The 14,557-nt window shown below is 46.9% G+C and overlaps 1 protein-coding gene across 1 annotated transcript in view; it reads left to right on the top strand.

Moving 5' to 3' along the window:
- The window catches only part of LOC125430513 (myosin-16), a 47,974-nt gene that overhangs the window by 15,426 nt on the left and 17,991 nt on the right, over nucleotides 1–14,557 (top strand). Inside the window, exons 15-28 of the mRNA XM_048492473.1 lie at nucleotides 30–156; nucleotides 1,267–1,328; nucleotides 2,741–2,828; nucleotides 3,361–3,478; nucleotides 4,881–5,001; nucleotides 5,858–5,994; nucleotides 7,212–7,293; nucleotides 7,936–8,109; nucleotides 9,006–9,233; nucleotides 10,053–10,157; nucleotides 11,839–11,925; nucleotides 12,780–12,925; nucleotides 13,800–13,890; nucleotides 14,151–14,207. Coding sequence (XP_048348430.1) covers nucleotides 30–156; nucleotides 1,267–1,328; nucleotides 2,741–2,828; nucleotides 3,361–3,478; nucleotides 4,881–5,001; nucleotides 5,858–5,994; nucleotides 7,212–7,293; nucleotides 7,936–8,109; nucleotides 9,006–9,233; nucleotides 10,053–10,157; nucleotides 11,839–11,925; nucleotides 12,780–12,925; nucleotides 13,800–13,890; nucleotides 14,151–14,207 — 1,623 coding nt within the window. The remainder of the gene's footprint in view (nucleotides 1–29; nucleotides 157–1,266; nucleotides 1,329–2,740; nucleotides 2,829–3,360; nucleotides 3,479–4,880; nucleotides 5,002–5,857; nucleotides 5,995–7,211; nucleotides 7,294–7,935; nucleotides 8,110–9,005; nucleotides 9,234–10,052; nucleotides 10,158–11,838; nucleotides 11,926–12,779; nucleotides 12,926–13,799; nucleotides 13,891–14,150; nucleotides 14,208–14,557) is intronic.

Below are 14,557 nucleotides of genomic sequence, written 5' to 3'. Positions count from 1 at the left end.
CTCTCCGCCCTTCTTTCTTTTCCTCTCAGGTGGGCTACAATATCACTGGGTGGCTGGAGAAGAACAAGGACCCCCTGAATGAAACCGTGGTGGGCTTGTTCCAGAAGTCCAGCATGGCTTTGCTGTGTTCTCTCTTCAAAGAGGAAGAGGCTGCAGGTCAGTGAAGGGTTAGTTATCCGGTTCGAGCCCAGCCTTCGCACCAAATATCTCAAGGCGACAGACATAGAAATATGGGTTCCATGTTCATAAAGGCGTAAACTTTCCCCTTTCTCGGTGTCATGGCCCAGATCCACATCAGCTCTCACTAGGCATGCCAACTCTGGGTAGGGAAATTCCTGGAGATTTGGGAGGTTAACAGTTTGGGGAAGAAAGGAACCTGAGCAGGGTATCATGCCATAGAGCTCACCTTCCCAAGCCACCATTTTATCCAGGGCAACGGATTTCTGTCCTCTGGGGATCAGCTGTAATGTCCAGGAAATGTCCAGACCCAGCCTGAAGATTGGCAACTTTACGTGCTCTGAATCTCCCCCCTCCCCCCAATCTCATTATTCATTCAGAAATCCAATTGTGGGTCGCTGTGCCATTTGGCTATTAGACTGGGCAGGTTTTGCCGATGCTCCTGAGTTATCCACAGTTCTCTGCTGCAAGCACGCAGACAAGGTCTCTTTGCGATTCCTTGTGCTGAACTTGTCACCTTTACTGGGTTGCAAGAGGCCTTGTCACCCACAACAAAGAGTCCCAAAGTGTCCCCTTCAAAAGGCTGGCACTGTCTGCTCCATCAATCTTTCAGTAGTGCCTGGAGCTGCAGATATACCTTGATGCTCCACGCTTGTCTTATTTGAATGACAGCATTCTTAGATCACCACTCTGGGAAATGCCTGACATTGGAGAGAAGTAGGGAGAATCTAGAACAGCAATTGGGCTGAAGAGAAGGACAAGAACCCGCTGCTGGTAGCGAGCAGCCATCCCTTGGCCAGATAAACATCAGACTTCTGTCAACTAGAAAATCTCCTTTGCTTACCCAATGGTTATTGCCGTAGTTTCCTCAGAGATGGAGGGAAACAGTGATCCCAGAACGCCGTTTTGCGTTGCAAAACTAATCTGAATCCTCCGAAGGTGGCAACTTATGTTGGCTCTACAGCATGAAAATTAGTGGCATGGCTTCGCCTATCCCATTCTGCAATGTGGAAAAAAAGCTGTGATTTTTTAAAAAGTGCGCATTAATGCATTTATGGCTTATCATCTCCATCGCAATGTCATCCTCAGCTTCAGGAACCAAAAAGCAGAAAAGAGGATCTTCCTTCATGACTGTCTCCAACTTCTATAGGGTAAGAGAACATCATTCATTCATTCATTCATTCATTCATTCATTCATTCATTCATTCATTCATTCATTCATTCATTCATTCATTCATTCATTCATTACTTTTATTAGGCATAGGATAAAACAACAATCAGACTAACAATAACAACAATAAAAGGTTATTAGGTGATCAACAGGAGTGCGCAGTTGTTGATAATCTGTTGCCAAAAACTTTGCTACGTCTGTAGTTCTTTTAGTGCAACAGTCACTCAAAAGCAGACGTAGCTCGCCTTGGTCAGAAGTGGCAGGACACGAATTAATATGAGATTCAATGTAGAGACTCCTGAGTTCTGTGTGGCGAGAACAATGCAGGAGTATATGAGCAGTTGTTTTCACTTGGTTGGGCGAACATTGGCAAGTTCTTGCTTGTAATGGGACCTGCAGGAGTCTGCCACAGAGAGCTGCAGAGGGGAGGACAGAGAACATTAATCTTGCGATAAGGCTGTCTTAAACTGAGCCCCATCCTTTGTCTGTTAAGATCCATTCAGTTTTGTTTTCTCTGACCAGCAGTGGCTTTCCAGGTCTTTCAAATCCCATGTTACCTGATCCTTGGTAACCCCTTCTGCACATGCAGAATAATGCACTTCCAATCCACTTTCACAACTGTTGACAAGTGGATTTTGCTCTTCCGCACAGTAAAATCCAGCTGCCAAGTGCACTGAAAGTGGATTAAGAGTGCATTATTCTGTGTGTGCGGAAGGGGCCTGGAGGTTGGGGGGCTGAATCTGGGACCTTGGCCACAACAAAGGGCCTCCGTCCATAGCCCCCTGATGGCTGCCACAAAGAATATCCAGCCACAGCCGCCCAGGGCCACAACAAAAAGTATCCATCCACAACCACCACACACTGTATTATATAAAGCAATGGTCGGGCTTGGTGTCAGGCACCTTTGTATGTTCAGAACTTTTCAATGTGGGGCAGAGTATAATTTGCTGGAAAGTAGACGCTGGCTGTGGCTTCCTGGCCCATGTGCTTCCCCCGCTCTGCCACTTGAGTTGTGGAGGCTTATCTGGGGTACCAGGTTAGCTAACCTTGGGCTAGTCCCAGTTCTTTGGAGCTCTCTCAGCCCCACCCACCTCACAGGGCGTTTGTTGTGGCGGAGGGGGAAGGGAAAGGAGATTGTGAGTCTCCTTACAGGAGTGAAAGGGGGAATATTAATCCAAAATTCTTCTTCTCACTAATGAAGCATAACATGCTGTTGTCACACAGGCCGATCCGCTTGTGCTTTGCATGCATACGCTGCACAGAGGTGCTTTGTGTCTGGGCAATTCATACGACGCAGATCAGTCTTCATAATACCCTTGGTCAGATCTGTATTGTCAAAGGGATCATGACACCCTCCTTCAGCCGCATTCAACTCCCCTTATCCCGTTTCAGGAGCAGCTGAACAAGCTGATGACCACCTTGCACAGCACATCTCCGCATTTCGTGCGCTGCATCGTCCCCAATGAGTTCAAGCAGTCCGGTATGTGCTTTGGCTGCAGGCAAGGAGAATAGGCCTGCAGCCCCTCTTAAAGTCAGTGTAGTGGTTGACAGTGGGTGGATTCTAATCTGGAGAACCAGTTTTGATTTCCCACTCCTCCATCTAAGTGGCAGAGGCTTATCTGGTGAACTGGATGTGTTTCTGCACTCCTGCTGGGTGACCTTGGGCAAGTCACAGTTCTCTCTGTACTCTCTCAGCCCCGCCTACCTCACAAGGTGTCTGTTGTGGGGGCGGGGAAAGGAGCTTGTAAGCCACCTTGAGTCTCTTTACAGGAGAGAAAGATGGGGTATAAATCCAAACTCTTCTTCTGCTCTTCTTCTTTAATGCCCAGCTGTCAGCAGTGCTAAAAAACCCCACTCTTTAATTATATCTAGACTCTTTAATGATATTCTGCATGTGTGGAAGTGGCCCGGGTTAAGCCATGTGTCAGTAACAGTCGAGAAATAATCTTAAAGATCCTTTGTTATTGCTGTCCCAATATGAAAATGCTGAAAAGCGTCTTCCGGATTTGCAGGAGTCGTTGATGCTCACCTCATCTTGCACCAGCTGGCCTGTAACGGTGTCCTTGAAGGCATCCGTATTTGCAGGAAGGGATTCCCCAACAGACTGCAGTACCCTGAGTTCAAGCAGAGGTGACTGTTGCTTTTTTTCATTTCTCCATTCCTTCCATTATCCCAGAATTTAAGGATTCTTAAGAATCCTAGATTATCCTAGATTATCCTAGAATCTTAAGAATCCTAGATTATCCTAGAATTTAAGGATTGACATGGACAATCAGTTAATTCAGGAGGAAATAAAGGGATGTACCATGTCACACCATGCACTGTGCAGTGAGCTGTGGAACTCACTGCCACTAGAACAATTAGTATGTGGTTATAAAGTGTCACTGAGTTGGAGGTTTGTCCCCTTTCCCTCTTCCCTTCTCTTTCCCCTTTTAATTCATTCCCTCTTCCTTCTGGACAACGGCTCAAGAGAAGTCTTAGAGCTGCCAGGTTCCTCAGTATTGTAATTGCAAGACGTTCTTAATGTAACCTTTGAAACACTTTATTTAGTTTTTAATTCATCATTTTAGAGGGTTTTTTAAAAATATAGATCCCTATTTTGTTACATGCTCTTTTATAATTTTATATATTTTAAAGTATGTATTATTGTTGTTATCTGAATGCCATTAAAGGTTTCAGTTCGGTTCATTCCACTTTAGAAATTGATTATTGAGGCACGGTATATTGTGGTTCTGAGTGTTTATTTTTAATCGTAAATGTATTGTTGTCAACCACCCTGAGCCCATTTATAGAGAAGGGCAGCCTATGAACTGAATTGTAAATAAAGAAATGTGATTTTTCAAGGCAAGAGACAATCAGAGGTTGTCTGCTGATTCCTGCCTCTGGGTTTCCTGGTCGTCTCCAATCCAAGGACAAACCAGATCTGACCCTGTTTAACTTCTGAGGTCTGACAAGACCTGGCTGTTGTAAGAACATAAGAAAAAACCTTGCTGGATCAGACCAGAGTCCATTTAGTCAAGCACTCTGCTACTCGCAGTGGCTCATCAGATGCCTTCGGGAGCTCACATGCAGGATGTGAAAGCAATGGCCTTCTGCTGCTGCTGCTGCTCCCGAGCACCTGGTCTCCCAAGGCACCTGGTCTGTAGACCAGGTACACTGTAACTCAGGGTGAAACGAGGAGGAAACAAGTGAAGAAAGCCCACCCTGATCTCCTAAGAGGGGTAGGGCAGATGCAACATAAGGGACATTTGCGGACACTACTATAAATAGCCTTAACTCACCTTGGGCAGGTTGACTAACAGCTCAAAGAATGGGTGCCCAGAACTGTCCTTCTTGAAGAATGAGGAGATGGCTGGGGGAAACAACTTGGTTAAAGTGGGGTGATGGCCAGCGTTCCCATCCCAGGAAGAAGGGATTTACTGGAGGAGGCCAAGACAAGGACAGGGGTCACCACTTCCTGTGTACTACCGACCGACCAATATCTCTTGGTGGCTACAGCATCCCAATCCTTGTTTATATCTCCTCACCTCAGGTACCAGGTCTTGAACCCCAATGTTATCCCTCAGGGGTTTGTGGACAACAAGAAGGCCTCAGAACTTCTGCTGGGATCTGTCGATCTGGGCGAGAACGAGTACAAAATTGGACACACTAAGGTAATGTATACCTCAGTGCCAAACCTCGTCCATTCAAACTGTAGAGATCTGCTCTCAATTTAGGTCAGAATCAGTGTAAGAAGGAAGGAGGGAGGGAATCCAAGAAAACTCTAAACCTGCACGACTCCAGAGGCAAACTTTATTCCTCTTGTCATCGTGGTGTGGTGGTTAAGAGCGGGTGCACTCTAATCTGTAGAACCCTGGTTTGATTCCCCACTCTGCCGCTTGAGCTATGGAGGCTTATCTAGTGAACTAGATTAGCTTGCGCACTCCAACCCATGCCAGCTGGGTGACCTTGGGCTAGTCACAGTTCTTTGGAGCTCTCTCAGCCCCACCCACCTCACAGGGTGTTTGTTGTGAGGGAGGGAAGGAGTTTGTAAGCCCCCTTGAGTCCCCTTGCAGGACAGAAAGGGGGAGTGTAAATCCAACTCTTCTTCTTCTGGTTGCTCTTGGCAGTTAGGTTCATATAAAACATGGGTCTCCCACACGGTGCTATTTCCTGCCACTCACCAAGTGCTTCTAGAAAGTGGGCGGGTCCAGGTGAGGTTTTTGTCCAGCAAGGCCTGTGATTGGCCATTAAGCATCTGCCTGTGCAGATGGTTAAAAACTTTGCTGTGGGATCCCAAAAGGGCCAGAATCCCAAAGGGGCCCACGGACTCAAGAACGTTGGGAACTCCTGATATAAAACCAACATAAATTCATCTCCAGTGACGGTGAAGCAAAAATGGTTAGGTAGGAACTCAATTCTACCCAGCAAATGTCCATACGAAGTGCTTACAAGGGTCCGTCTTGAAAATTGGGGTGTGTGATTCAGTCTAGGGGAGTCTTGTGTTTGACCTGATCTCTGCTTTCCAAGGTGTTCTTCCGTGCCGGCGTCTTGGCCAAGCTGGAAGACCTGCGAGATGAACGGCTGGCCAAGATCATGACCATGTTGCAGTGCCGCGGGCGGGGATTCCTGATGAGGATCGAGTTCAAAAAGATGCTGGACAGACGGTAAGGATTCCTGTCCCCTTCTGACTGTGCCATATCTGGCCTTCCTGTGACGCTGCCTTCTACTGAATCAGACTTCATCCATTCAAGCCAGTCTTGTTTTCTCAGAGTGGCATTGGCTCTCCAGGGTCTTAGCCAGAGGCCTCACACAAGACTTGGTGCCTGATCCTTTAACTGGAGATGCTGCAGAATTTGGGGCCTTCTGCATGGAAAACAGAGTCTCTTCAACTGAGCCGGAGTCCTATTCCCTTAGAGAGAAATCCATGTCACTTGTAAGATTGCAGTAGTTTAGTAGGGCGAGTCAGTCATGCCTGTGAACAGGAACATAGAATCATAGAGTTGGAAGAGACCTGAAGGGCCATCAAGTCCAATCTGCTGCCATGCAGGAACACATAATTAAAGCACTCCTGACGCCATCCAGCCTCTCTTTAAAAACCTGCAAAGAAGGAGACTCCATCACAGTCTGAGGTAGTGCATTCCACTGTCAAACAGCCCTAACTGTCAGGAAGTTTTCCCTGGTGTTTAGGAGGTGGAATCTCTTTTCCTTCACCTTGAACCCATGACTCCTGGTCCTAGTCTCTGGAGCGGCAGAAAACAAGCTTGCTCCCTCACCAACATGACATCCCTTCAAGTATCTAAACAGGGCTATCATGTCCCCCCTTAACCTTCACTTCTCCAGACTAAACATCCCCAGCTCCCTAAGTCTTTCTTCATAGGGCATGGATTCCAGACCTTTTACCATGTGCTGTTTTTTTGTCTTTTGAGTGAGCTGAAGGCCGTCGTGCCTTCACAGACTGCCCATCTCTCCCCATGGGCAGATTCTGATCAACCCTTTTCTATTTGACCGATCTCTCCCATACATCAGGCAAAACTATTGTTGTGCTTCAGTGTCTGGCACATTCACCCAACCCAACGTTGGTTCTGAATCTTTTAAACTATTTTTTAAAAGGCATTTCATGCTGTTCACCAACTCTGTATGGAGGAAAAGTTGGCTTTGCAAATGGAACAGGCACTGGCCAATCTGTCCTGTGCACAGTGAAAAGAAAGGGGTGATGGTAGCAGTATAGTATTGTGAAGTGTGAATAGTCAGGGCTGCCCACATCTAATTTTAACTGAAAACTGGGACAGGCTCCCTGAGCTCAGAGTAACAGAGAAGGTTGAATGTGTGTAAGAGGTCTGCTGTTCCGTAAGGCATAATAAACACCATTTGTTCATTGCAGGTTGGGCCTGATGGTAATCCAAAGGAACGTCCGCAAGTACTTGCAGATGCGATACTGGGGATGGTGGAAACTTTACAACAAGGTGAGAAAAAGGAGGAGCAGGTGGAACACTGCGGATAAACTTAAAATTTGGAGGAGACAAAAGAAAGGGGGGAAAGAGCCTTGGTTATCGGCGACTGGGGCGGACCATCGGCTTATATTTTTTAATTTTTTAATTAAAGTTTAATGTAATTTAATACAGCAATATGTTTTTAAAAAGCAAATAGATGTTACAAAGTATAAAAGTAATACTAGTAGACCTATTTCAATTTCACATATTGGAAATCAAAGGCTCATTCCGCACATGCAGAATAATGCACTTTCAAACTGCTTTCAGTGCTCTTTGAAGCTGTGCGGAATGGCAAAATCCACTTGCAAACAGTTGTGAAAGTGGATTGAAAACACATTATTTTGCGTGTGCGGAAGGGGCCAAAGAGAAAGTATTTAGAGTGACCAGAGAAATTATAAAAGGGAAGAAAGAGAAGAGTAGATATATTAGGAAGCTACGAGTTATGCCAAACTAAACCTACGGATAGAAGAAATAGAAAAGCTAAAAGAGAAAAGATGAAGAGAAGAGTGGGAGTGTAAATAAAGAATATACTCCATAACAAATGTCATTAATTCTATAAAAGGGTTAAGCAAAAAGGATTGTTGTCACCTTGATACCTGGTTTTCCCAACTGCAGGTGAAGCCTCTGTTGAACGTGGCCCGTCAAGAGGAGGAGATGAAGGCAAAGGAGGAAGAGTTGAGGAGCGCGATGTCAAAGACGCAGGAACTGGTGGACCGCGTCAAGGAGCTGGAGGAGAAGAACGCCACCCTTAGCCAAGAGAAGAATGACTTGACCATTCAGTTGCAGGCGGTGAGTCGGCAAGCTGCATTCTAGAGCTCCATCACTTGTTATGCCTGGCATTTCTCCACATGGCATTTTGAGTTCTTTGTGGGCCAGGAAACAGTCCTGCCTGGTAGTCCACCACACATTAATTCCCGTGAATTATAATATGAATGTGTGTCAGAGAGCGGTTTAATGGTTAAGACGAGGTGGACTCTAATCTGGAGAACCAGGTTTGATTCTTCACACTCCTCCGCCTGAGCAGTGGACTCTTATCTGGTGAACTGGATTTGTTTTCCCACTCCTACACATGAAGCCTGCTGGGTGACCTTGGGCTAGTCACAGTTCTCTCAAGAACTCTCTCAGCCCCATAAGGTTTCTGTTATGAGGAGAGGAAAGGATTTGTAGCCGCTTTGAGACTCCTTAAGGTAGAGAAAAGCAGGGTATAAATCCAAATTCTTCCATCAGTATTTATTACCATGGTCCATAACCAGCATAATTAAAAACACGAAGAATTAATAATAATTCTAGTATGCAATCATTGCTGGTCCCATGGCTTACAGAGGCTAAAATCCCAAATAGGATTTGCATAATTTAGAACATTAAAATAATATTACCTCCCTATTGAAGCACAAGTGGATTTTGCGGCTGTGCAACATTTTGCGGCCTTCTCTGTGTTCTCACAATACTTATCTGCTAAGATTAGAAGAAGAAGAAGAAGGTGAGATTTGGGGAATTTTCCTAAGACAGGGGAACAGATGTGGATGTTATTTTCAGGTAGCAGAGACAGGCAACCCACAGAAATGGAAAACGGCGGGGGGAATATAATTTCCACCATTCTTAAAATGATGCCTGTCTTGCTCGGAGGCCTAACATCTGGGAAGGGGGTGCCAACCTCTGCATCTTTGCCATCCTTCCCCTTTCAGGAACAAGAGAACCTTATGGACGCGGAGGAGCGCATGACCCAGATGATGAAGTCCAAGCTCGATTTGGAGAGCCAGATCTCAGACATGAAGGAACGGTTGGAGGAGGAAGAGAGCTCTGCCTCGACCCTGAGCGCCAACAAGCGCAAGCTGGAAGGGGAGCTGAGCGATCTCAAGCGGGACCTGGAGGGCCTGGAGACCACCCTGGCCAAGACGGAGAAGGAGAAACAGGTACACTCTGCTGTTCAGGCCAGCTGTTCAGACACGCACGCTTCCTATCACGGCAACTTGCAGCTCCTCCATGCCTTTTCAGGACATAAACAATGGTGTGTATGTTTCTGGACATTGGGAGGCTGAAGAGCCAGCGTGGTGTAGTGGTTAAGAGCGGGTGCGCTCTGATCTGGAGAACCGGGTTTGATTCCCTGCTCTGCCACTTGAGCTGTGGAGGCTTATCTGGTGAACCAGATTAGATTGTGTACTCCAGCACATGCCAGCTGGGTGACCTTAGGCTAGTCACAGTTCTTCAAAGCTCTCTCAGCCCCACCTACCTTACAGGGTGTTTGTTGGGGGGGGGGAGGGAAGGGAGATTGTAAGCCCCTTTGAGCCTCCATAAAGGAGAGAAAGGGAGGATGTAAACCCAACTCTTCTTCTTCAACTCTTCTAAAGCTGCCTCTCCCCATGTGTCATAGTCACAATCAGAACTGGGCCCCTGTGCCAATGGGCGGCACCAGTGGTGGGATTCAAATAATTCTACAACCGGTTCCAGTGGTGGGATTCAAATAATTTAACAACTGGTTGTTTACAAGCACCATTTTAACAACCGGTTCTGCCGAAGTGGTGCAAACCGGCTGAATCCCACCACTGAGCGGCACGGAACTCCCCTCCCCGTGTGTCTGATGCGAAGTCCTTGCAGCAACCAATTTGCAGCACACCATTTGTTTTGTGTGAATTGGTTTGCAGAACCTGATCTCAGTGTTTGATACTAGGAGAAAACAACTTGGGTTAACTTGTCCAGGACTGACTGCCCGAATCCCTCTTCCGCTTTTCTAGGCTCTGGATCACAGAGTGCGGACCCTGACCAGCGACCTCTCGGCCCGGGATGACAGCCTGGCCAAACTCCAGAAGGAGAAGCGGGCTCTGGAGGAGCTTCATCAGGTAGGGTGGGGCTGTGGCTCAGTGGTAGAGCTCCCGCTTGGCGTGCAGGAGGTCCCAGGTTCATTCCTGACCTGTGACCCTGGAAGCAGCCGCCAATCAGAGTAGGCCAGTGGTGGCGAACCTTTGGCACTCCAGATGTTATGGACTACAATTCCCATCAGCCCCTGCCAGCATGGCCAATTGGCCATGCTGGCAGGGGCTGATGGGAATTGTAGTCCATAACATCTGGAGTGCCAAAGGTTCGCCACCATGGGAGTAGGCCATTCTGACCTGGATTGACCAAGCATCTTTACGTGTGTGAGTTCAGGGTAAGAAACAGCAGTTCCATTGTATGGTCAAAGGCTTTCATGGTCGAAATCACTAGAGTGTTGTGGGTTAGTAGTAGTAGTTTATTATTACGGCCTTTAGGCCAGCCAATACTTTAAAGTCAGAATACATATGAATACATAGCATTCCATTTGTACGAAAATTCAAAGTTTAAAATCCAATATAAAACCTATTCATTAATAATATTGACTTCAGGTATTATTACAACCGTCATCACACAATGCAGCTCTCTGTCTTAATAGCGATCTATGCTTGTTGTATACCGGTATACGAAATTTGGCTACCTTCTGTGATGTAGAGGGAACACGATCTTCTACTAGCATTCTTACAGAGTGTCTGGATTATCTATAATTGAGTGTACATGACGAGTTAACAATGGTTGGATTAAAAGCTCCCTTTCGCCTTTAAGTAACTTACAGTGCAATAAGATATGTGACATCGAGTCCCCTTCCCCTGAGCCACACACACAGGTTCTCCTGGGCCATGGAATGTTTGAAATCATCCCATCAGATTAGCTGATGAGAAGGGGTCAAAGCGAGCTCTTGAAAAAGCCCATCAGCTTCTTGCCAAGTGTTGTGGGTTTTCCGGGTTGTATGGCCGTGTTCAAGTAGCATTTTCTCCTGACGTTTCACCTGTATCTGTGGCTGGCATCTTCAGAGGATCCTCTGAAGGTGCCAGCCACAGATGCAGGCGAAACGTCAGGAGAAAATGCTACTGGAACACGGCCATACAACCCGGAAAACCCACAACACTCTAGTAGCTCCGTTTTTTTGTGGGGTTAGTCTCTGGCTCCAGAAGCCGTGATAGGCAATATTCCTGCCATAGTGATTTCTTCATTAGCCACGGCTTTGGATAAAGGAGCATTAGCCTTACTTCCCAAGCCATCTTCCCTTAACAGGACACTTCTGCATCATAATCGTATTGGATCGCAGGGAATATCTGTAGCTCAGATGCCAAAATTCCAATCCGCAGATCTTGGGTCTCGGGCCTTTGACCCAGGAAGAGTTACTGCCAGTCAGAGAGGACTATACCAGATAGATGGGCCACTGGTTTGACGCGATAAAAGGCTGCTTTGTGTGACCATCCTGTCCTTGTTTCGACAAAAGCTTCCCAAGTCCTGTTCAGCAATCCATAGCGGGGCCTATTAATATTGTAGAGCCCTCTATTAAACCAGATTTCAAGGAGGACGTTCTATCATTTATAAGCTGGTTTAACCCCAGGGAAGATTTCTGAGAGGAAGTCGTGCTTCACGTCGGCCGGCACATATTTTCCTCCCGGCTTGCAGGAGGCAGGGGAGATGAATGAGCTTTTTCGGCTTGTGAGTTTTCCTTCTTACACTCGCCTCTCTTTTCAGAAAACTCTTGACGACCTTCAAGCTGAGGAAGACAAAGTGAACCATCTCACCAAAACGAACAGCAAACTGAGTACTCAGATTCACGAGGTCAGCGTTGCTCATTGAAGGATTGGTGTTTGGAATATGCTGCCACAGGAGGTGGTGATGGCCACTAACCTGGATAGCTTTAAAAGGGGCTTGGACAGATTTATGGAGAAGTCGATCTATGGCTACCAATCTTGATCCTCCTTGATCTGAGATTGCAAATGCCTTAGCAGACCAGGTGCTCAGGAGCAGCAGCAGTAGCAGAAGGCCATTGCTTTCACATCTTGCATGTGAGCTCCCAGAGACACCTGGTGGGCCACTGCGAGTAGCAGAGTGCTGGACTAGATGGACTCTGGTCTCATCCATCAGGCTAGTTCTTATGTGGATGCCTTTTCCTTTCTGCAATTCTAGCTGTCTTCTCATCCCAATTCTGGCTCTACTTTCCCCAATTCCTTTTCCTCTTTCCCTTCTGGCTCCTCTTTTCTCCCCTGGTCTGGCTGCAGCTGAGTTATTCACAATAATTAGAGAGCTAACCCATAAAATGAAAGGATTCGTCCGGCACATGAGCACTCATGCACGCTTGTACAGGCATCCGTGCGCAAGCTCAGCTGTGACATCAATTAGACTGTTGTTGGTTACAACCAGTGGTGGGATTCAAATAATTTAATAACCGGTTCCGGTGGTGGGATTCAAATAGTTTAACAACTGTTTGTTTACAAGCCCCATTTTAACAACCAGTTCTGCCAAAGTGGTGCGAACCGGCTGAATCCCACCTCTGGTTACAACATAGGCAAAGACTGTAACTCTGTGTACCTCCTTTGCTTTACACACTATGTCCTCTGGCTCATCTCCCACTTCACTGTATTTTTTTGAGGGCGGGGACTGATGATTTTGGTTCTCTTTGTCCTTCCAAATAGCTGGAGGACAACTGGGAGCAAGAGAAGAAGATCCGGGCCGAGGTGGAGAAAGCCCGACGCAAGGCAGAGGGTGACCTGAAAATGACCATCGAGAACCTCAATGAAATGGAAAGGGCAAAGCTGGACTTGGAAGAAGTGGTGAAAAAGTAAGCGTGCATCTAAACACGCAGGAAAGGCAGTTGGGAGAAAGCTCAGATGTGGGCTGACCAGCAGTAAAACTGGCTGAAAATTACCAGTGCCAAGGTTTGATTTCATAGTACCATACGGTGGCGGAAACTGTTGTCAAGTCACACCTCACCTGTGGCAATTCTGCAGGGTTTTTAAGGTAAGAGACCTTCAAGGGTGGTTTGGCATCGCCTGCTTCTGCGTGAGCTTGGTTCTGAGCCAGCTGTGACTGGCCCAAAGTCACCCAGCAGATTTCATGGAGAGGAGTGGGGAACCCAACCTGGTTCTCCAGATTAGCTCTCAACCACTACACCACACTGGCGCTCACCTGCTGGACGAATTGTGACTATATCAGTGTGATGTCTGGATGTAGGCATTAGTAGGATGAATTTCAAACATCAGCCTCTTCTCCAAAAGAACCTTCTTGATCCAGTATGGGTTTTCTTTGGACTTATGGTCAAGTTTGAACCCTGACCTAGATAGCCCAGGCAAGCCTGATCTCGTCAGATCTCAGAAGCTAAACCGGGGAGTCTCTGGCCAGTGTTAGCATGAGAAACCTCCAAGGAATACTAAGGGCATGACATGAAAGCAAGCGAATGCAAGTAGCAGAGTGCTGGACTAGATGGACTCTGGTCTGATCCAGCAGGCTTGTTCCTATGTTCTTATGAATTGCAAACCATCTCTGAATGTTTCTCACCTTGAACACCTCACCAGGGATCGCCGTCAGTCAGATGTGACTTGCAGCAAAATCTTTTGGCTCTATTCCGATTCTCCTGTGGCAGTGTTCTTTAGCGTTTAGTTTATGGCGTGTACAGCAGCCTCCCCTGAATAAACTTTTTATATCTTTCCTTGCAGGAGAGACATGGAAATCAATTCCATCAACTCCAAAATGGAGGATGAGCAGTCTCTGAACTCCACACTGCATAGGAAACTGAAGGAGCATCAGGTAGGTGGGAAAAGAAAGGGACTGAGGGAAATGCTCAGTGTTTGACTGCACTTGCTTGAATTGACTGTTTCCCCACAATCCTCTCGTGTGGGCAGCGTAAGGTCAGCCTGCTGCTCGTGGGTTCTGTCTTTCCCTCCTTAACTGCTAGCTGTGGTCGAGTGGGATCCATCCCCTCACTTGTTAACTGGCTGCCAGCTGCCCCAAACCGAAATGTTATCCAACAGTGCTTCAGATCTCACCATCTTCTGTATTTCTGGCAGGCCCGGATTGAAGAGCTGGAGGAAGAACTTGAAGCCGAACGTTCAATACGGGCAAAGGTAAAACAGCTTCTCCAGTCATAGTTAACAGGATTCCCCCAGGTCTGGAGAAGTGTAAATGGTAGCCAGGGATGGACTGGGGTTTTTTGTTTCTTTTAAGCTACCCATCAGCAACTGGCTATAAGGATGGATAATGTTATGATGCCTCTGACGAGAGACTGCCATTATTAAAAGAAGGTCGCTGGCCTTGAATGGTGGTCTTCAGCCTTTCCAGACTTGGAAACTGCCTTTCACTCTTTGCCCCCTTGGGGACCCTGCATGGGTGGGAAAGCAGCATAGAAATGTTGTAAATAAATAAATAGCCGCCAGGTCTCCCTGAACTGCAGGCATGTGACATCAGAGCCATGTGA

This window comes from Sphaerodactylus townsendi, linkage group LG04 (genome assembly GCF_021028975.2).
Source record: "Sphaerodactylus townsendi isolate TG3544 linkage group LG04, MPM_Stown_v2.3, whole genome shotgun sequence".
Lineage (NCBI taxonomy): Eukaryota > Metazoa > Chordata > Lepidosauria > Squamata > Sphaerodactylidae > Sphaerodactylus > Sphaerodactylus townsendi.
Note: the sequence above shows the minus strand (reverse complement) of the source record. Positions and strands in the feature narration are given on the sequence as shown.